Source organism: Phalangium opilio, unplaced genomic scaffold (assembly GCF_054372755.1).
Source record: "Phalangium opilio isolate 3A_F unplaced genomic scaffold, DU_Popi_V2 ptg000003l_1, whole genome shotgun sequence".
NCBI classification, from domain to species: Eukaryota; Metazoa; Arthropoda; class Arachnida; order Opiliones; family Phalangiidae; genus Phalangium; species Phalangium opilio.
The window spans coordinates 13,712,096-13,733,478 of NW_028324145.1; the positions used below are offsets into that span (position 1 = coordinate 13,712,096).

General features: G+C 37.8%; 3 protein-coding genes and 2 long non-coding RNA genes across 6 annotated transcripts; all 5 read right to left on the bottom strand.

Annotated features, from left to right (window-relative positions):
• Positions 1 to 125: 125 nt before the first annotated feature.
• Positions 126 to 2,093, bottom strand: LOC149717986 (uncharacterized). The gene is made up of 8 exons (XM_089841800.1): positions 1,949 to 2,093; positions 1,803 to 1,879; positions 1,667 to 1,733; positions 1,449 to 1,610; positions 1,177 to 1,366; positions 897 to 1,117; positions 548 to 834; positions 126 to 480 (listed from the first exon to the last, which is right to left on the bottom strand). The coding sequence occupies exons 1-8, from the start codon at positions 1,973 to 1,975 to the stop codon at positions 171 to 173; spliced, it is 1,341 nt and encodes a 446-aa protein (XP_089697926.1). The 5' UTR covers positions 1,976 to 2,093; the 3' UTR covers positions 126 to 170.
• Positions 2,094 to 3,103: 1,010 nt separating this feature from the next.
• LOC149717987 (sodium-dependent nutrient amino acid transporter 1-like) lies at positions 3,104 to 6,002 on the bottom strand. Its single transcript, XM_089836966.1, has 14 exons — positions 5,994 to 6,002; positions 5,720 to 5,906; positions 5,504 to 5,635; positions 5,142 to 5,361; positions 4,936 to 5,068; positions 4,739 to 4,873; positions 4,564 to 4,667; positions 4,368 to 4,495; positions 4,259 to 4,303; positions 4,116 to 4,189; positions 3,928 to 4,056; positions 3,670 to 3,870; positions 3,372 to 3,608; positions 3,104 to 3,268 (listed from the first exon to the last, which is right to left on the bottom strand). The coding sequence occupies exons 1-14, from the start codon at positions 6,000 to 6,002 to the stop codon at positions 3,104 to 3,106; spliced, it is 1,899 nt and encodes a 632-aa protein (XP_089693092.1).
• Positions 6,003 to 6,810: 808 nt separating this feature from the next.
• Positions 6,811 to 8,102, bottom strand: LOC149717988 (uncharacterized). Of its 2 annotated transcripts, XR_016365600.1 has the most exons (3): positions 7,944 to 8,102; positions 7,152 to 7,235; positions 6,811 to 7,087 (listed from the first exon to the last, which is right to left on the bottom strand). It is a non-coding gene; the product is annotated as an uncharacterized LOC149717988 (long non-coding RNA). The 2 variants fall into 2 exon arrangements; XR_016365601.1 differs by lacking the exon at positions 7,944 to 8,102 and having other exon boundaries at positions 7,152 to 7,456.
• Positions 8,103 to 9,122: 1,020 nt separating this feature from the next.
• LOC149717989 (tRNA (cytosine(72)-C(5))-methyltransferase NSUN6) lies at positions 9,123 to 10,961 on the bottom strand. Its single transcript, XM_089841802.1, has one exon. The coding sequence runs from the start codon at positions 10,506 to 10,508 to the stop codon at positions 9,168 to 9,170; it is 1,341 nt and encodes a 446-aa protein (XP_089697928.1). The 5' UTR covers positions 10,509 to 10,961; the 3' UTR covers positions 9,123 to 9,167.
• A 1,717-nt stretch (positions 10,962 to 12,678) lies between these two features.
• Positions 12,679 to 16,594, bottom strand: LOC149717990 (uncharacterized). The gene is made up of 3 exons (XR_016368306.1): positions 13,349 to 16,594; positions 13,176 to 13,279; positions 12,679 to 13,121 (listed from the first exon to the last, which is right to left on the bottom strand). It is a non-coding gene; the product is annotated as an uncharacterized LOC149717990 (long non-coding RNA).
• Positions 16,595 to 21,383: the final 4,789 nt, after the last annotated feature.

A 21,383-nucleotide genomic window follows, 5' to 3' on the forward strand; every position in this document is an offset into this window, starting at 1 on the left:
TATATGCGCGCGTCTGTCACGCGATAAGGAAACAAAGACACACTTTTTATATACTTAAAATTACTTTCTTAAGAACCTGCCATGGTATTTTAATCTCATTTATTTAGTATATAATTAAGGTTTGAACCATTAACTTTATTGTTACGTAAGTTACGAAACCATTATGTATTTTATTTCCAAACATCTAAGGCGAAACACTTTTCCAAGAAGTTATTTTCTTCTTTTCTATGAGGCCTGGTTAATTTCTGTCCGTATCTGGGTTTGGTCGAGGAGGTACTTAAATGAATAATAAGTTTGATCATTGATATCCCAATAGAAACCAAATATCCCGCAGCCAGTAGTAAAATTCCGGCCATGACGTCATCAATACTGGCTGCTGTAAACTCGTTAGGAGGAGGTTCCCACGAATGCCAAAGAACTCTGTAATCGTCCTCTATTTCTAAGTATCGATACGCGTAAGAATCAAAAATTCTTGATATCCTACAAACCCAAGGTATATTTTTTATTTTAGAAAGTGGTTTTAAAAATTAGGCTTAAGAACTATTACTTCATAGTAATGTTTTCCCTCAATCCTATTGGTAAACTTCTTTTAACCGGTAACACTAACGGATCCCGTTTCATGATATCCTTCCCAATGTAAATGTTCACTTTTGGGGCACCTTTTAAACCCTCATTAGCAAAAATCTTCCAAAGTTTGATATTGAAGATCAGAATTTCTTCCTTATTAGCAATTTTTCCGTAAAAATCTCCATTAAGAAATTCGTCCACTGTAATGTAATGGCTGTTTTCGTGGAATGTCTTTAAAAATTTCTTATATTCCGGTTTAGCTGGTGACTAAATGAGGTATTTAAAAGTACGGTTAAACCTTGAGGACACCGTTATCTCGCGATACTAACCATTCTTTTCAAGTATCTTTCTTCGAGACCATCTTTAACCATGACAGGTTTCGCGTCGGGGTAATACTTCAAATCAAGAATACTGTCTACAGTTCGGTATACAATAACTGACAAGTCTGATCTCAGGTAACAGCACAAGTAAATATTTATAATTTGGAAAGAAAGTAACCATCCCGCGCACAATAAGCGTGCCGAAAGGGTTCTGGGTATTTTAGGAATTGCTAAAAACCAAATTGAAATTAATTACACACGCGTTTCAAATATAAACAAGCAAACATACCTTGGAATAGAAACGTATTGCTGAAAAACCACATTTTCCCACCGAGTCTTAGAAAGAAAAGTTTTAACCATTTCTTCCAGTTCATATTTTCTCCCTCATTAGACGCGGTTATCACATGCGAGTGAAAATACTTGATAATCATTATCACTAGCGACACAACAAACAAACAGAGCGCCATAGCTAGAGCGAACTGCAAACATCGCGGAAAGGACGCCGTTATTGTACCTTTTATTGATCTTAGTTAGTTAATTAATTAATAATATTTAATTTACCGATGTCTCTATCAGAAATATAGTCAATGATTTATGAATTGAAGGCATTGGGTTAGCGGAAATGATGGAGGTATCGCTGTAGGCGTAGATGTAACTTGGTGTATAGTATCGACTGTCTTCGAACAAAGACAAGTCCATCGTAACGAAAAAGATATCTACGTCCTGTATTGCGTTAAGTTTTTAAGTACCGAGTTACTCGCAAGAAGTAAATACATTACCGTTTCGAGGGACCGATTAGATTCAAATTTGGTTGCTTCTTCCATAGATATACCAATATTTCTAACACTGTAACATCAGCATTCATTTAACAATTTTTCTTATCAGGTAACTGAGCAAGAATTTGAATTATCTTACGGCATTTTTAACGTTCTTTGTAAGTAACTTCTAAATTCTTCGTAAACCTTTTCCATAGCCGGTATCAACAGGCTTTCCTATAATAAAATCACCAAACGTAGAAATAACTATTTTAACAACCACTATATATCGTTATGAAGATTTACCTCAATGTACCCAACTGTCAACTCCATTGCAAAAATGCGTCTTATCGATTCAATGCACGAACTCGGATAGTTTTTAGTTTAAAAGATAAACAAAAACCGATTCACAATCGTTCTAACTCGAATGTTTCGTGCTCGAGTCGCGTAATCCAACTGAGCGTCCTCCTCTCTAACAAATATAATCCAACTCAATCCGCTTCGGACTAACGTATAAACTGACCAATGGGCGAAGACTAAACTCGAACTAAACGTTCGTGTTTGACCAAAATTAAAAAGTATTTTTCATTCCCCCTATATTCTTCTAGGCTTAAGTGGATGGTCGTTGTTCACGAAAACATTTTCGTTTATAAAATTCTAAACTCGTAGCGTCTCTTCTATAAAATATCACTTTGTCCTATGAAAATAACTATTGCGGGACATATGGTTCCAAGGACAAATACTGAAACGGTCACGCGAAACATTTTAAAAACATTTAATAAACATTTGAGATAGGAAGTGAAGGCTTGTTTATTCGGACAATTTAATTCTTTCGCTCCACGAATATTAATTATATTTAAATTTCATCGGAATTGTAGCGTTAAAACCCAAATCGGTGATAAGAATACGTATGGCCCTACCCAAGCTTTGAACTAGTTTCTCTAACTTAATTAAACTATCTTGGTTATTGTTAACCTTTTAGTGTTTAACCCCTCGCCGTACGTTCCTTTGGCTATGACTATAGGGTAGTTTTAATTAAAATGAACCCTTATAATCGAGAATGCAATGCGATAATTGAGTTCTTGAAGGCGTGCGCTCTCTCTTTTGCAAATAAAAGTTTCGTTTAACGTAAACTTTGTCACGCGATCATTTAATAGCTCATTGTCAATTATACAGGACCCAAAGAACAAGTCAGTCTTTAATTTATGCGTGACAGACTAATCCGAATGAAAGGTCAGCTCAAGGTAGTGGTCACCCAAATGAATAAGCAAAATACTTTTAAATCATAATTCCCTCTTAATTTATTATAGTCTATGTACAATTTCACTTAAATACGTCCCTTAACTTAAATAATGGACGGAGAAGAAAAATCTCACATGAGCCTTGACTAAATTAATTAAAGTTAAAAAGAGTTTATTAACATAAACATTTAAAAAGGTTGTGTCTATAAATAATACGGAATCAATTTTTGGCGTTTTCGTTCGCGTCGAAGGCGGCGTTGTCATACTGCGTCTGCGCTTCTTCCAAGTCTTTACTCTTTTCACTATTGAATAATAACCATTCCGCGTGTAAACGGGCGTTTTTAGGGCCCCACTTTATGTCAGGACTGAAAGCTCCTTTAATAGCCTGAAATAACGATCGCCTTTATTAAACTACCTTCAAATCTAAATATATCTTGAATTTTAATAGACCTTAACGGGGAAGTGAAGTGAAAATTAAAATAATTAGCACTAATGGTCAAGTTTGCAAATACAACCTTGGGTTTCGATTGAAAACGTCCACAGAAAACTTTCATACGTACCCCAAGGCATCCTTTATCCCTTTGTTTAAATATCTCCACTAATATCCACAATGGTATTTGAATCATGGCGATACCAGCCAGACCCCAACCTAGTCCGTTACCCCATGGGGGTATACCTGGTTTAGTGTTACCAGCAACTATGACATTACCATAGATAAATATAACCTAAAAAAAATTAAATTAATCTTAGTAAATACTGGAGTTAATTAAAGTGAAGGTACTTAACGATTAAGGCCACAGGCGTGACACCACCCCAAGTAATTTTCCAAAACCAACTGGGTTGGGTTCCCAACATGAAATGGATATCTCTACAGAACCTTCTGATTCCGTAAACCCACATAATACCAACGACCTCGCATATACCGTAGAAAAACACAGCCGTTCCAACACCGTAATTGTCCAATAACAACATTATGTAGGAACCACCCTAAATAATAATATTAAATTTAAAATATTCTCTTCAGATAAGATAATAATAAATTACATTTGTAGTTAAAGGTATTCCGCAAGCGAAACAAAATATACTCATCCCCAAAGCTAACCGCCATTTGCGTTCCCGGAGTGACGGCCAACGATCGCGGACAGCGGTCAAGATAGTCTCTACTTGGGCCACCTGATATTGAATAAGACCAGTTATAAAGAGCACTGAATTTAGGGGCCCGCCAAACTTACCGAACTTCCTATCCCTAATGTAAACAACATAATAAAGAAAAGTACGGACCACAATTGAGGAACATACGGGATGTCTGCGTTCAGGAGTAAGTAATTAGTCAATTTCAAAGGTTAATTGTACAGTGATCTAATTAAATATTTACTTCCAAGGGCTTCCGGATACGCGATAAAGGCCAAACCCATGCCCTCTATGAAAAAAAAGCGTGTTGATCAGTAAATACTTGAAGAATCTTCGTGTAAGTGGACAAATACCTTTGCCCTTGACAACTGACTCAACCTCCTTTCCCTGTTTCAACGCCAGCGTTCCCAGGACGGAGAAAATAACCGAACCTGCCAACAAACTTGTAAAAGTGTCGGTGAAACTGATAATCAGCGCATCCCTGAGTGTGGTTAAAAGAAAAAAATGTATTCAAGCGGTTCCAAGCCATACCACAAAGTAACTTCGTACTTATTGACATTATGCTTGAAGTCGTTGTAACTGGAGTACATAACCAGAGCACCGTATCCAACTGCCAATGAAAAGAATGACTGTTCACAGGCGTTGTACCAAACCTAAAAACGCCAATTGTCGTTAGTTGGAACCGGTGTTGGGTCCAATGACATAACCTGGAGCGTCACGTTACCTCTGCTCGCAGCAAATCTTCCCACTTTGGTTTGAAGAAGTATTCAATGCCATCAACTGATCCGTCGTTCAACATTGCCACGACTAAGAGCGCGACCAAGACGGAATAGGGGAAAAGTGCGGTAAAATAAGAAACCTAGAATGGGAGTGTTGCGATTAATGATCAGAGTTTACAATCCTCCGTGCAATGGACCTTACCTTTCCTAGTGATTCGATTCCTTTAATGATGGTAAAGAAGACTATGATCCAAGCGAGGAGAAGGCAAAGAGGAAGTGGATAATCAATACTGTTAACCTCGTTCAGACTGGCCGACTTGTTAAGAACTTTGTTACTACATAGGTAGGTATCCAAATACTAGGGTAAGATATCTCATACTTATAATACCGATTAATATTAATCATTACTCGAAGTAAAGTTGAGGTAATGACGTCAAATTATAATTCGTTTCGTTTCCCATGTTGTCCAATAAGTAGCAAGTATCGTTCCCCGCCCACTCGGGGTCGCATTTAGTCCATGGTAATTCGCTGGCCATTGACGCGAAGAGGTAGTAGATTGTCAAGGCCATTAGATAGTTATAAAATATCATGATATATAAAGTTGAGACCATTTGAGCGTACCCGATCCCTATATTTAGACAACCACGATAACGAAAGATAACAACGTGACATTATTATAAAAATTTAATATACGGTTCGTTAGGCTTAGCTTGTCATAAAAGTTAATAAGATTGAGGCGCTTTAAACGAGTTGGATAAATATGTACTAACCCTTTAAGGCTGGCACCACTTTCCATACTTTGATGGGTCCTGCGCCGCTAAACTGACCCAAGACGAGTTCCATGTAATAAAGTGGTCGACCAATAATGATCAGAACAATAAGATAAGGAATAAGGAAAGCCCCTGTAATGAAAATTAATATTAATAACACTCGTGTATTATTAGGTTCGTTTTTAATAGTTAATAGTTTTTCTTCATCGAACTTACCACCCCCGTTATTGTAGGCCACATTAGGAAATCTCCAAACATTTCCGAGTCCAACGGACATGGACATACATGAAAGTAGAAACTCTAATTTTGTTCCCCATGCCCCACGATTCTCTTCCTGGCCTACTTCCGGTTCTTCTAAATCGTTTCTTTTCAACCCATTTTCATTTTCAGCCACTTCTACGACCTATTAATAGAAATCAGTGTATTTAATTAACTTTTAAACAAAATCGCGAGTTGAGATTTACGACGAGGTATTCAAATCACACTGTACTTTAGTCATAATTGCACCCAATAATTTATGTTAAGATAACGTCGAAGCGACTATAAAATATTCCGTAATTGCTCGACGATAACCTCTTTCCAAGTGATATTTTAAAAATTCATTTGTATTACATCGTTACATGGCAATACAAACAATGAAGTATAGGAGGTTATCGGCACTTTATTTAAATGAACCGCTTTGAGGTTATGATATGAATATGGTTGATAGTCTGACTTAATGTGGGCGGCGTTTAGTTCTTAGTTACCTTAAAATTTCGTAAAATCATTTCAAAATTTTGAGATAAAAGTCTGATACAATCAGTTTTATAAATAGAGTATAAAGAAATAGGTATACTCGTGACCCTTTATCATTTAGAAACATTTTCCAACAAGGTGAATCTTAGATTAGAGCTTAACACATTGTCACCTATCACGAAAGTCCCTTACGTGAAGTAAAGCGCTATATTGAAGGACATTTTCATAGAAATTCCATTAAATTTCAAACTATAAAATTATCTTCAATATGAAAATGTAAGTGGCTTAGTTCACCAACGCACTTTTGGTGGAACCATAAGTATATAAGATATGTTCCATAAGTATGACACTTCTTATACTTCGTAATGCTACAGATTTACAGCTCGAGCTACTTCGAGAACGACAAGCGAGAATTGATTACACTAGTTTATGCAGTCCATCTTCCTATTCAGTCTGTACCCCCCCGCCCCAGGCACCAGGCGTCGCTTTACAAGAATCTATGACCTACGTCCCTTCATGACAACCTCTCAGTTACCAGTGACAAACTTATAGAACATATCTTATGAACTTATGATGAAATCCATCATTTATAAAACGTTACTTCAGGTATTGAACTTTGGTTATATATGACGTGTTCAGGTATGTTTTGAATCAGACAAAAGAATCTTCAAACACATTTATCAAAGCACTCAATCTATTGTTTCGCAAAAGGAGTGCAATTTTTATAATCTTTAGTCGTACCTGTCCATTTGTTTGAGCTGTAGGTCGTAATTGATTGTTGCTATTTATTGTATTTACATTGTCTTGTTTGAAAACTGGTTGAATACCATTATGGCCATTTAATTCGGTCTTCGTAACAAAATATCAATATACTAATTAGTTAAAATCAATTAATTATTACAAATGAGCTTACCGCTTTGGGCAACCGATAAGATTTCTTTGTCATAACTCCAAGTGATTTTTAACAGTCTCCAGCGTTAATAACTATCCGAAATTACTAAATTACGTTTAGGGAATAAAAAAATAACATTTTATAATTCGAGAATCCGCGATAACTAACGAAGATTGGCGGGAAAAGACTTTCCACTCCCCATGTTATAATTTTATTATAGATAGAAACAATGAATCTATTACGTGGGGTTGCATTATATATATTAACACGTAACAATTTAATCAGTAAAGATAAGGTTCGGAAATAGAGGGTCGTAAGAGTTATAACAACTTTAACAAACCACTATCATTTGTGAAACGCAAAAATTCAAGTGTTACCCTAGTAGCGGGCAAAGTATGATTGGTTTTCCCAGAAAACAAGAATATGAAAATTGGTACAATAGTACCTAAAGACGCATCTCTCGCGAGCTTTCATTTTAAAAAATAATACGAACTCTGGCTTTTAAATATTTAACTTTATACAAAGACACGAATTAGGTTAGCGGGTTTGAGATTATAAACGGAAGAAAAACACATTTCCCAAGTCCCAGGGCCTCTAAGACTTTAATTTATCCAACGAAATTAAATATTTTTTTGGGCAAAAGAAATAAAACAACATTTGGTTTGTTTTATTAAATGAATGCTAGGGTAAATATATATATTAGGCAAGTCAAATTTTACCGTTTCATCTTTATAGAACTTTGGACTAATTAGTTTTTAATTTATTCTATTAAATATTCTCACGTGAGTGTAATGAAAGTAAACAAAATCTTACCTCTTTCGATAACAACTTGGTGGGAATGGGCAAACCCGATTTCTGATGAATTTTGACGTATTTAGTCCGTCTAAATTCGGCTATGAGTTCAACGGGGGATTTAAATCTTTCTTCTTTTTAATATTAGCGGTGATTCAATAGGTTTATTAAAAAAAGTGGATGGCACTGACCCCGTCTTTGCTTTATTCTGGACTGTAGAGTAATAGTGAAACTCTTAATTAACTTATCGAGTAGGAGTTAGTTACATAAATCAAACGGGGAATGCGAAGGACAGTCTTAAACTAATTAACGAAATATAATTTCAAAAGCACGAAACAATGAAACTTAATCCGTTATTTTTTCTGTATAAATGTAAATCAAGAAACTAATTTTAGAACAACCTCCGTCGAGTTAAGGTAACGCGAAATAAATGGAAGCTAACACGGACAGAATATATTAAAAATTAAAGCTTACATTTCTTAGAAGTTAATTTAATTTTTGTCACCGATGTTAGCGAGGAGTAGAGGTATCATACGAAAAGGAAACATTTACCATTATCACTTTTTGTCGCTTGATGAATACGCGACCATTAGAGCCTTGACGAAGTCATTAATTATGACAGAAACACTTAAACCACGTAATCTGTACACTTTTCACACCATTAAGTTTAAAAATTCGTATTGAATAGTTAGGTTTTCATTGGCGGTAACCTCATCGAAAAAATTTAACGGAGAAAAGTGACGTAGCGAAGGAAAAACGAGTTTGAAGCTGGAATCTCTTACCTAGGCCCGATTATTCTCTTTTGCCCTAATGAAACTAAATTCTAGGTCATAAAAACGTTGTTGACTGCTTTAGGTAACTTCCCTAGAGCGGGACGAAATTATATTAGCATATGATTAAAGCGGCGTTCCTACCTAAACATTTCGTCGAAAATGATTTAATCTTGCGATGTAAACATTCGGCCCATTATTTTTACCTTATCAGGTTCGGATTTTAGTTTCCCGGGAAATACATTTTGGTTTTCTATTTCGAAAAAGTATTTTCGTAAACGAACAATTTTGTTATGGCACCGTGATGAATTGCGGAATATATTGTTTAGTGAAAAGGAATTTTTCAAATTTAGGTCATTGACTTTAAACGGAAATTGTTTTTGTTGATTTTTAATCAAGTTTTAATATAAAATTATTACAAACTCAGAAAAACGTTGGGATAAGCAAATTTTATTTAGTAAGGAACAACGTTACATCATTTTTGTTTTATAAATTTTGCAATGAAAAAACCAATTGTATCTTTATCAGGACCGTAACTAGAGGTCGAAAAAGAATCGAATCTTTGAAGTTTCAAACGATCTTCTTCGCCAAGTTCACTTCCTTTTAGACCAACTCCGCCCAAATGTGGGGTTTGATTATCCAGGGTCAAATTTGGGAAAGTGTCCAGCGCCCATTTTACCATATCTTCATTTTCCGCCATAACTAAGGTGCATGTACTGTAAAGCAAAGTTCCGCCCGGTTTGACCAATTGTACCGCGGCCGAAATTAACATTCTTTGCAAACGCGGGTAGGAATTTAGTTCGTTGGAGGTCATTTTATTATGTAATTGCGGTCTTTGACCTAATGCGCTGCAAGGAGCGTCCAATAAGACTTTATCAAAGGTGTTGGGTTTAAATGGAGGGATGAAATCTTCGTTGATTTTATTTATGTCCACCGACTTCCTACTGTCAAAGGTATAACACTTTACGCATTGGAAACCTTGTCCATCTACAACCGATTTCAACTTATCAACCTTGTTTTTGGTTTTATCTAGGGCGACGATGAGACCCTGGTCATTCATCAGCGCGGCCAAGTGGCTCGTTTTGCCTCCGGGAGACGCGCACATGTCTAGGAGAGACTCGTTTGGTTTGGGGTTCATGACGTGACCACAAACTACGGAAGGCAAATTCTGCAAGAACGTATTTGGCCCCATTATATGCCCTAATGACGGAGTGTTGGACATTTTTTGGATGAAATCAACAGCGACCCCTGATGGATTGGGATGGTTGAAAAGGTCGCGTCTACTCTTCCTCATAATTCCGTTCCCAAGAAAGAACTTATTTCCTTGAAAAGTGGTCACCCTTCCTTTCAAACACTTGCCCTCCAAGTCACTGTAAATGGCGACTTTGTCACCAACTTCCAAGTGACTGGGTGCACCGACAATGCCCGGGGCGAAAATTGGAGCCCCTCTCAGGACCGAGACGCCACACCTAACGTCAATGTAAATCTCTTTAGCTTCTACACAGGGAGCTACTTTATCGGTTGCGGTTGATGAAATGACCAGCATGTCCTTAAGAAGTGGATGAATGTCAAGCACCGGCTCGGAACCCGAGAACTGTTTCTTAAGTTCATTTTCTAATTCAAGTATAACAGTGTCGCGCTGGGACAAATGGTTGAATCTGACAGTGGAGTACTTAGGTGGGCTAGACAACCAGTTCAACAGATCATCAAATTGTTTTTCAGATTGTCCACCCTTTTTGCAATAATCACGGTACAATTGCTGGTGGATCGCGTCATCCGCGAAGATGCGAGGAACGGTAGTACTTGCGGAAGTCATGGTGCGGTCCTAAGGTAAAGTGGTTTCCTGTTTCACGAGGTTTTCTAAGTACTCCCTTTGCAGTTTAATGACTTTGTAATACAAATCAACATCTAAGCCATCAACATTTCGCGCCAGTTCACAATCCAGGAATAAATCTTCGTCCATTCGTTTGAAAGACCCGAAAAATTGGAAAAGGGACCCTTGCAAGAATGAGCCCGCTTGGCTATGAGCCACAATTGTCACGTTCACTTTCAGTGTTTGCGAAATTGTACCTTTCGGACAGCATACTAGGCAAGTACTCTGAGTGGAATCAAAACTAAGCAACCTACCTATAACTTTAATTTTATCCTTATTTAGTGTACTTAATTCATGAAACAACAGTGGCTCGTAATGTCTGTCACTAATGGCCAAAGAGACCATAACGTGGTGAGGGAAACGCTCTCACCGATTTACCGACGATGTAGCAGACGACGTTTAGACTGTAAAGTGGGATAGCGAGTCAGTGCTGGAAATATTAAAACTTTTGTATTGTGGCGAAAAATTTGAAAATGTATAAGTCCACGTGCTATTTTTGTCGCTCTAAAATATATCAATTTGACCCAAAGTTTATAATACTCGTCTTTGAAAGAAGTATACCACAAAGTATGGTAATTGTAACATAATTCTTACCAACATCAGAACATTTGAAACACGGTTATCATTACTGTATTACGTCTTAAGTATTTGCAAAGTCGCGCCTGTGGATTTTTGTCCCAAGTCAAGGCGAGCTTTGTGGGTTGATGGTGAAGGATTTAGTACCAAATATTTATAAAATTGTCCCCACGATGCGATACCCAATTGTATTTATATGAGCAGGATAGCAAACAAAGGGGTGAGTTTGGGAAGAATCATGTTACATAATTAAAGTATTTAGAGGTTATTGAGTGTCAGCCTTCTATTATCCGCATCTGATTTTTCTTAAGCATGGTTTTCACTAGACCGAAAAAAAACTACTTTGCAGCGTCAGATTGGTTTTTAACGTTGTCGCCCAGCGTTATAGCGTTTTCACCTAGCGTAGTTTCCGCAAATAATGGAAGCAAGGCTTAACAGATAAACTGAACACTGCGCTAATTGCGGCCCATCTATTGTCTTTCTTTTTTTGCAATCTTTGTTTCTAATATCATACAGATTTGTATCGTACCTAACCTCTTCAATAAACCTTTCAGCATTGAACTTCGGCATTTTCAGGGACTTTTATTAGTAACTGACTAGATTAGGATCGAAATAAATAAAAAGATGGCGGACCGCCGACGGCCTCTTCCGAACACGCGTGGTCGAAAATGACGTCACGACTCTAGCTTATTGCTGATTGGCTCCCGCAGAGCGTTATCGTTGAACGCGGCCGAAAAAATAGAAAGCTAATATCGTCACACTCAACGTAATTTCTGTCCAGCGTAACTATGTTTTTTTTCGGTTGTCGCTTGACGTCGTGATTTACGCTAAGTGAAAACCATGCTTTATCCAGCAAGTCCACGTTGCCGAGTGGTAAAATTGTTCGATATAGAAGGGTAGAAAATAAATGAAGTACCATAAAGTTAAACAATGTATTCCACAGGTGTAACACCAAATATATTTCGGAAAGGTAGAAACTTAAACACCGAAGCTAAGCAAATTTCGTGTCGTTCCCCAATAATTACCAGAATAGCAAGGTTATAGATTTGAGTCCAGTTTCCTATTTAGGCGGTAGTAAGCATTTGACAGCGTGTCAATTGGTGTCACTTTGGAGAATTTATGACGTTACACTTACGTTCCTTCATGACAAATAACCAGTAAGAAATTTATATAATGCAACGCGTGAACTTTTGAGTGTATTTATTGAGCTAAATGTGTTATAACGTGGTGCTACATATATTTTTTAAAGGTGTAGGAAGTGGGTATGTAAGAATTATTTAAAGACAAAATTTTTGAATGTGCTTTGCCAAATACATTAATACCAGTGTACAAGTACTAGAGTAATTAAATTTAAATGTCGATTAATATCCCGATGTCAAGCGTTCTAGTCAATTAGAGTAAGTTGTGTGGGACAAGGCCGTGTTTTTAAGACGGTTAATGAAGGAATAGTATTGCGGTGGTAGTTTATATTTCAGTGTAGTTGGATGAAGGTAGCGGCAAAGTAAGTATTTAATAAATAATTCAACCCCAAAAACTCTCCCTACAAAACTGTATTAATTTATTATGTACAACGGGGTAATACACGGTAATACTAGAGAAAAAAAGTATTGTCGCGTTTTACTTATGGTGAAAATTTTAAAGTGTCAATTTTTCCTCGCGTATTTAGGCACGTTTTCTCGTTTGGAAATGGCGAAATTTTTCATTACACGGGTAATGACGGGAGACCACGACAACGGTAGACCCAGTAACGTATTTGTAGATGCATCGCGACGAACAGTGGCTGGTGGAGATACGGGCTAGTGAAGTTCCAGAATTGTTCTAAGTGGTTGGAGATGATTGAAGATTAATCAAGGACGATAGAATTTAACTCGGGATGAATTGTCGTGTTAAGTACGTGGCAAACGCCTGGTCGAGGATGATGGAGCAACGTTGAGTAGAAACAGTCGTTCGTTAAGGGACCGTTGAAGTCGAATATCGAGGCTAGAAGAATTGAAAGGTAAAGTAATAGTTAGTGCTAAGTAAGGAAAAGGTTACCTTAGTGAGAGTCCGATGGTGAAGACAGCGCAGTGGTAGGAATCCGAAGTAAGTGCGGCGAAATTTGCATGTTGAAGCGATGAAGAGAGAGAGGATGAGTGATCCTGGAATGGAAAATGCAGAGTATTTATATGATTTAGAATTATTTTTTTCAAATCGTAATTTTTTTTTACTTTGCCAAAAAGGAATGGAAAAAAGTCCAAAGTGTTTTTTTTTTCTTTTGATAAGGTAGAAGGCACGTAAAATTTTCATATAAAATGTCAGGGCTTTTTCGTATTCGGCTCATTTTGTCAGTTTTGCTGTCGAGGGGAAACTCTGTCAGATTGAAGAGGAAGGTCGGTGAGCATTAGCGTTACTCCAGTTTAAAGAAGGTAAGCGTCGGTCACCGGCCGTTAAGGCCGGTTTTATTTCTTGTTGTTATTCCATGATGATTAAGGATTTAGCTCGAGTAATATCATTTAAAGCGAATGAAATTGAAATGATTTTTAAGTTATTCGTATGAAAAGTAGAACAGTTTTTAAAAGTTGTCGCTTTGGTAATGATGATATTAAACACTTCTTACGTACCGTTGCTGTTTAAATTAGGAATTGGAGTGTTATTGATAGGTTGAGTTGAAAATTTAGCTGAAAGACATAATGGTAAATGAAATTTATAATCCGCAATTTGATGCGGCAGTCCAATAGTACAAATTGGCACTTAACTAACTGAGAATTTCTTTAATTGAAATCGACGTTTGTGGACGACCCTGATCAACTGTCATCGCTGTGGATCAACGCGGGTCAACGATTGGACATCATCGCTGTGGATCAACGCGGGTCAACGATTGGACATCATCGCTGTGGATCAACGCGGGTCAACGATTGGACATCATCGCTGTGGATCAACGCGGGTCAACGATTGGACATCATCGCTGTGGATCAACGCGGGTCAACGATTGGACATCATCGCTGTGGAACAACGCGGGTCAACTATCGTCGGCAACTATATCATCGTAATTGAGGTAGTGATGGTTAATTTTTGAAGGTGAAATTTGTCGGGAAAAGTGTGAATATATTGGAAATGGGTTAGCTCCGTGTCCAAGCCGTAGTATATGGAATGTTATTTGAAGCGAGGTAGGCTAGGATAAGGCTTAGCGAAATAGCGACACTATAAATAATACATCAAGACATGTCAGAGTTAAGTATTGCCCAATAGGCGCATTTTTATTTGAGTATAATGAACAATCAGCGCAAGGGAGAATCTGAATAGAGGAATTATTTCGTATGAGCACGGCCCAGTCGAAAACGACTTTCAAGGTTAATTGGAAATGAGTAGTTAACTTTAGGTGGTTTACTTTTCCATTGAAAGCCATCTTTATCTGGTTTACTTTGCAATTGATAGCTATCTTTAGCTGGTCTACTTTTCCATTGAAAGCTATCTTTACCTGGTTTACTTTTCCATTGAAAGCTAGCTTTAGCTGGTTTACATTTCCATTGAAAGCTAGCTTTAGCTGGTTTACATTTCCATTGAAAGCTATCTTTAGCTGGTTTACTTTGCAATTGAAAGCTATCTTTAGCTGGTTTACTTTGCAATTGAAAGCTATCTTTAGCTGGTTTACTTTGCAATTGAAAGCTATCTTTAGCTGGTTTACTTTTCAATTGTTATAGCTAAACTTTGGCCGAGGTTATGTTTTCAATTGTTATAGCTAAACTTTGGCCGAGGTTATGTTTTCAATTGTTAGCAAACTTTGGCAGGGCTATGGTTTCAATTGTTAGCAAACTTTGGCAGGGCTATGGTTTCAATTGTTAGCAAACTTTGGCAGGGCTATGGTTTCAATTGTTAGCAAACTTTGGCAGGGCTATGGTTTCAATTGTTAGCAAACTTTGGCACGGCTATGGTTTCAATTGTTAGCAAACTTTGGCACGGCTATGTTTTTAATTGTTAGCAAACTTTGGCACGGCTATGCTTTTAATTGTTAGCAAACTTTGGCACGGCTATGCTTTTAATTGTTAGCAAACTTTGGCACGGCTATGCTTTTAATTGTTAGCAAACTTTGGCACGGCTATGCTTTTAATTGTTAGCAAACTTTGGCACGGCTATGCTTTTAATTGTTAGCAAACTTTGGCACGGCTATGCTTTTAATTGTTAGCAAACTTTGGCACGGCTATGCTTTTAATTGTTAGCAAACTTTGGCACGGCTATGCTTTTAATTGTTAGCAAACTTTGGCACGGCTATGCTTTTAATTGTTAGCAAACTTTGGCACGGCTATGCTTTTAATTGTTAGCAAACTTTGGCACGGCTATGCTTTTAATTGTTAGCAAACTTTGGCACGGCTATGCTTTTAATTGTTAGCAAACTTTGGCACGGCTATGCTTTTAATTGTTAGCAAACTTTGGCACGGCTATGCTTTTAATTGTTAGCAAACTAGGCACGGCTATGCTTTTAATTGTTAGCAAACTTTGGCACGGCTATGCTTTCAATTGGTTATAGCTAAACTTGGCACGGCTATGTTTTCAATTGGTTATAGCTAAACTTGGCACGGCTATGTTTTCAATTGGTTATAGCTAAACTTGGCACGGCTATGTTTTCAATTGGTTATAGCTAAACTTGGCACGGCTATGTTTTCAATTAGTTATAGCTAAACTTGCCGAGGTTATGTTTTCAATTAGTTATAGCTAAACTTGCCGAGGTTATGTTTTCAATTAGTTATAGCTAAACTTGCCGAGGTTATGTTTTCAATTAGTTATAGCTAAACTTGCCGAGGTTATGTTTTCAATTAGTTATAGCTAAACTTGCCGAGGTTATGTTTTCAATTAGTTATAGCTAAACTTGCCGAGGTTATGTTTTCAATTAGTTATAGCTAAACTTGCCGAGGTTATGTTTTCAATTAGTTATAGCTAAACTTGCCGAGGTTATGTTTTCAATTAGTTATAGCTAAACTTGCCGAGGTTATGTTTTCAATTAGTTATAGCTAAACTTGCCGAGGTTATGTTTTCAATTAGTTATAGCTAAACTTGCCGAGGTTATGTTTTCAATTAGTTATAGCTAAACTTGCCGAGGTTATGTTTTCAATTAGTTATAGCTAAACTTGCCGAGGTTATGTTTTCAATTAGTTATCTAACCATCTATCTATCTATCTATGCCGAGGTTATGTTTAGCTTCGTTTAGCTTCGATTAGCTTCGATTAGCTTCGATTAGCTTCGATTAGCTTCGTTTAGCTTCGATTAGCTTCGATTAGCTTCGATTAGCTTCGATTAGCTTCGTTTAGCTTCGATTAGCTTCGATTAGCTTCGATTAGCTTCGTTTAGCTTCGTTTAGCTTCGTTTAGCTTCGTTTAGAGTCGTTTAGCTTCGTTTAGAGTCGTTTAGCTTCGTTTAGAGTCGTTTAGCTTCGTTTAGAGTCGTTTAGCTTCGTTTAGAGTCGTTTAGCTTCGTTTAGAGTCGTTTAGCTTCGTTTAGAGTCGTTTAGCTTCGTTTAGAGTCGTTTAGCTTCGTTTAGAGTCGTTTAGCTTCGTTTAGAGTCGTTTAGCTTCGTTTAGAGTCGTTTAGCTTCGTTTAGAGTCGTTTAGAGTCGTTTAGCTTCGTTTAGAGTCGTTTAGCTTCGTTTAGAGTCGTTTAGCTTCGTTTAGAGTCGTTTAGCTTCGTTTAGAGTCGTTTAGCTTCGTTTAGAGTCGTTTAGCTTCGTTTAGAGTCGTTTAGCTTCGTTTAGAGTCGTTTAGCTTCGTTTAGAGTCGTTTAGCTTCGTTTAGAGTCGTTTAGCTTCGTTTAGAGTCGTTTAGCTTCGTTTAGAGTCGTTTAGCTTCGTTTAGAGTCGTTTAGCTTCGTTTAGAGTCGTTTAGCTTCGTTTAGAGTCGTTTAGCTTCGTTTAGAGTCGTTTAGCTTCGTTTAGAGTCGTTTAGCTTCGTTTAGAGTCGTTTAGCTTCGTTTAGAGTCGTTTAGCTTCGTTTAGAGTCGTTTAGCTTCGTTTAGAGTCGTTTAGCTTCGTTTAGAGTCGTTTAGCTTCGTTTAGAGTCGTTTAGCTTCGTTTAGAGTCGTTTAGCTTCGTTTAGAGTCGTTTAGCTTCGTTTAGAGTCGTTTAGCTTCGTTTAGAGTCGTTTAGCTTCGTTTAGAGTCGTTTAGCTTCGTTTAGAGTCGTTTAGCTTCGTTTAGAGTCGTTTAGCTTCGTTTAGAGTCGTTTAGCTTCGTTTAGAGTCGTTTAGCTTCGTTTAGAGTCGTTTAGCTTCGTTTAGAGTCGTTTAGCTTCGTTTAGAGTCGTTTAGCTTCGTTTAGAGTCGTTTAGCTTCGTTTAGAGTCGTTTAGCTTCGTTTAGAGTCGTTTAGCTTCGTTTAGAGTCGTTTAGCTTCGTTTAGAGTCGTTTAGCTTCGTTTAGAGTCGTTTAGCTTCGTTTAGAGTCGTTTAGCTTCGTTTAGAGTCGTTTAGCTTCGTTTAGAGTCGTTTAGCTTCGTTTAGAGTCGTTTAGCTTCGTTTAGAGTCGTTTAGCTTCGTTTAGAGTCGTTTAGCTTCGTTTAGAGTCGTTTAGCTTCGTTTAGAGTCGTTTAGCTTCGTTTAGAGTCGTTTAGCTTCGTTTAGAGTCGTTTAGCTTCGTTTAGAGTCGTTTAGCTTCGTTTAGAGTCGTTTAGCTTCGTTTAGAGTCGTTTAGCTTCGTTTAGAGTCGTTTAGCTTCGTTTAGAGTCGTTTAGCTTCGTTTAGAGTCGTTTAGCTTCGTTTAGAGTCGTTTAGCTTCGTTTAGAGTCGTTTAGCTTCGTTTAGAGTCGTTTAGCTTCGTTTAGAGTCGTTTAGCTTCGTTTAGAGTCGTTTAGCTTCGTTTAGAGTCGTTTAGCTTCGTTTAGAGTCGTTTAGCTTCGTTTAGAGTCGTTTAGCTTCGTTTAGAGTCGTTTAGCTTCGTTTAGAGTCGTTTAGCTTCGTTTAGAGTCGTTTAGCTTCGTTTAGAGTCGTTTAGCTTCGTTTAGAGTCGTTTAGCTTCGTTTAGAGTCGTTTAGCTTCGTTTAGAGTCGTTTAGCTTCGTTTAGAGTCGTTTAGCTTCGTTTAGAGTCGTTTAGCTTCGTTTAGAGTCGTTTAGCTTCGTTTAGAGTCGTTTAGCTTCGTTTAGAGTCGTTTAGCTTCGTTTAGAGTCGTTTAGCTTCGTTTAGAGTCGTTTAGCTTCGTTTAGAGTCGTTTAGCTTCGTTTAGAGTCGTTTAGCTTCGTTTAGAGTCGTTTAGCTTCGTTTAGAGTCGTTTAGCTTCGTTTAGAGTCGTTTAGCTTCGTTTAGAGTCGTTTAGCTTCGTTTAGAGTCGTTTAGCTTCGTTTAGAGTCGTTTAGCTTCGTTTAGAGTCGTTTAGCTTCGTTTAGAGTCGTTTAGCTTCGTTTAGAGTCGTTTAGCTTCGTTTAGAGTCGTTTAGCTTCGTTTAGAGTCGTTTAGCTTCGTTTAGAGTCGTTTAGCTTCGTTTAGAGTCGTTTAGCTTCGTTTAGAGTCGTTTAGCTTCGTTTAGAGTCGTTTAGCTTCGTTTAGAGTCGTTTAGCTTCGTTTAGAGTCGTTTAGCTTCGTTTAGAGTCGTTTAGCTTCGTTTAGAGTCGTTTAGCTTCGTTTAGAGTCGTTTAGCTTCGTTTAGAGTCGTTTAGCTTCGTTTAGAGTCGTTTAGCTTCGTTTAGAGTCGTTTAGCTTCGTTTAGAGTCGTTTAGCTTCGTTTAGAGTCGTTTAGCTTCGTTTAGAGTCGTTTAGCTTCGTTTAGAGTCGTTTAGCTTCGTTTAGAGTCGTTTAGCTTCGTTTAGAGTCGTTTAGCTTCGTTTAGAGTCGTTTAGCTTCGTTTAGAGTCGTTTAGCTTCGTTTAGAGTCGTTTAGCTTCGTTTAGAGTCGTTTAGCTTCGTTTAGAGTCGTTTAGCTTCGTTTAGAGTCGTTTAGCTTCGTTTAGAGTCGTTTAGCTTCGTTTAGAGTCGTTTAGCTTCGTTTAGAGTCGTTTAGCTTCGTTTAGAGTCGTTTAGCTTCGTTTAGAGTCGTTTAGCTTCGTTTAGAGTCGTTTAGCTTCGTTTAGAGTCGTTTAGCTTCGTTTAGAGTCGTTTAGCTTCGTTTAGAGTCGTTTAGCTTCGTTTAGAGTCGTTTAGCTTCGTTTAGAGTCGTTTAGCTTCGTTTAGAGTCGTTTAGCTTCGTTTAGAGTCGTTTAGCTTCGTTTAGAGTCGTTTAGCTTCGTTTAGAGTCGTTTAGCTTCGTTTAGAGTCGTTTAGCTTCGTTTAGAGTCGTTTAGCTTCGTTTAGAGTCGTTTAGCTTCGTTTAGAGTCGTTTAGCTTCGTTTAGAGTCGTTTAGCTTCGTTTAGAGTCGTTTAGCTTCGTTTAGAGTCGTTTAGCTTCGTTTAGAGTCGTTTAGCTTCGTTTAGAGTCGTTTAGCTTCGTTTAGAGTCGTTTAGCTTCGTTTAGAGTCGTTTAGCTTCGTTTAGAGTCGTTTAGCTTCGTTTAGAGTCGTTTAGCTTCGTTTAGAGTCGTTTAGCTTCGTTTAGAGTCGTTTAGCTTCGTTTAGAGTCGTTTAGCTTCGTTTAGAGTCGTTTAGCTTCGTTTAGAGTCGTTTAGCTTCGTTTAGAGTCGTTTAGCTTCGTTTAGAGTCGTTTAGCTTCGTTTAGAGTCGTTTAGCTTCGTTTAGAGTCGTTTAGCTTCGTTTAGAGTCGTTTAGCTTCGTTTAGAGTCGTTTAGCTTCGTTTAGAGTCGTTTAGCTTCGTTTAGAGTCGTTTAGCTTCGTTTAGAGTCGTTTAGCTTCGTTTAGAGTCGTTTAGCTTCGTTTAGAGTCGTTTAGCTTCGTTTAGAGTCGTTTAGCTTCGTTTAGAGTCGTTTAGCTTCGTTTAGAGTCGTTTAGCTTCGTTTAGAGTCGTTTAGCTTCGTTTAGCTTCGTTTAGCTTCGTTTAGCTTCGTTTAGCTTCGTTTAGCTTCGTTTAGCTTCGTTTAGCTTCGTTTAGCTTCGTTTAGCTTCGTTTAGCTTCGTTTAGCTTCGTTTAGCTTCGTTTAGCTTCGTTTAGCTTCGTTTAGCTTCGTTTAGCTTCGTTTAGCTTCGTTTAGCTTTGCCGAGGTTATGCATTCAATTAGTTACCTAACCATCTCTATCTATCTATGCCGAGGTTATGCATTCGATTAGTTACCTAACCATCTCTATCTATCTATGCCGAGGTTATGCATTCGATTAGTTACCTAACCATCTCTATCTATCTATGCCGAGGTTATGCATTCGATTAGTTACCTAACCATCTCTATCTATCTATGCCGAGGTTATGCATTCGATTAGTTACCTAACCATCTCTATCTATCTATGCCGAGGTTATGCATTCGATTAGTTACCTAACCATCTCTATCTATCTATGCCGAGGTTATGCATTCGATTAGTTACCTAACCATCTCTATCTATCTATGCCGAGGTTATGCATTCGATTAGTTACCTAACCATCTCTATCTATCTATGCCGAGGTTATGCATTCGATTAGTTACCTAACCATCTCTATCTATCTATGCCGAGGTTATGCATTCGATTAGTTACCTAACCATCTCTATCTATCTATGCCGAGGTTATGCATTCGATTAGTTACCTAACCATCTCTATCTATCTATGCCGAGGTTATGCATTCGATTAGTTACCTAACCATCTCTATCTATCTATGCCGAGGTTATGCATTCGATTAGTTACCTAACCATCTCTATCTATCTATGCCGAGGTTATGCATTCGATTAGTTACCTAACCATCTATCTATGCCGAGGTTATGTATTCGATTAGTTACCTAACCATCTATCTTTGCCGAGGTTATGTATTCGATTAGTTACCTAACCATCTATCTTTGCCGAGGTTATGTATTCGATTAGTTACCTTTTATGACAACTGCAAAAATTAATCAAACTTTTTTATATTTCCACCTTCTTTCTTCTTGGTATATATAGCTCAACCAAAACCAATTACTATCACTCATCATCTGAAATACTAACCTTTCATGTTCAACTCTTCTAGAATACCCTGGCAAGTATCTTCAACTGACCGACCCTGGCAAGTATCTTCAACTGACCGACCCTGGCAAGTATCTTCAACTGACCGACCCTGGCAAGTATCTTCAACTGACCGACCCTGGCAAGTATCTTCAACTGACCGACCCTGGCAAGTATCTTCAACTGACCGACCCTGGCAAGTATCTTCAACTGACCGACCCTGGCAAGTATCTTCAACTGACCGACCCTGGCAAGTATCTTCAACTGACCGACCCTGGCAAGTATCTTCAACTGACCGAC

Coding starts and splice junctions, on each gene's coding strand:
- LOC149717987 (XM_089836966.1), bottom strand. Junction 4,057..4,115: donor CATTAGGGATAGGAAGTTCG/GTAAGTTTGGCG, acceptor ATTCAATATCAG/GTGGCCCAAGTAGAGACTAT. Junction 3,269..3,371: donor TTGCAAACTTGACCATTAGT/GCTAATTATTTT, acceptor TCGTTATTTCAG/GCTATTAAAGGAGCTTTCAG.
- LOC149717986 (XM_089841800.1), bottom strand. CDS start 1,975: ATGGAGTTGACAGTTGGGTACATTGAG. Junction 1,734..1,802: donor CAAAGAACGTTAAAAATGCC/GTAAGATAATTC, acceptor CTGATGTTACAG/TGTTAGAAATATTGGTATAT. Junction 835..896: donor AAAGATACTTGAAAAGAATG/GTTAGTATCGCG, acceptor TACCTCATTTAG/TCACCAGCTAAACCGGAATA.
- LOC149717989 (XM_089841802.1), bottom strand. CDS start 10,508: ATGACTTCCGCAAGTACTACCGTTCCTCGCATCTTCGCGGATGACGCG.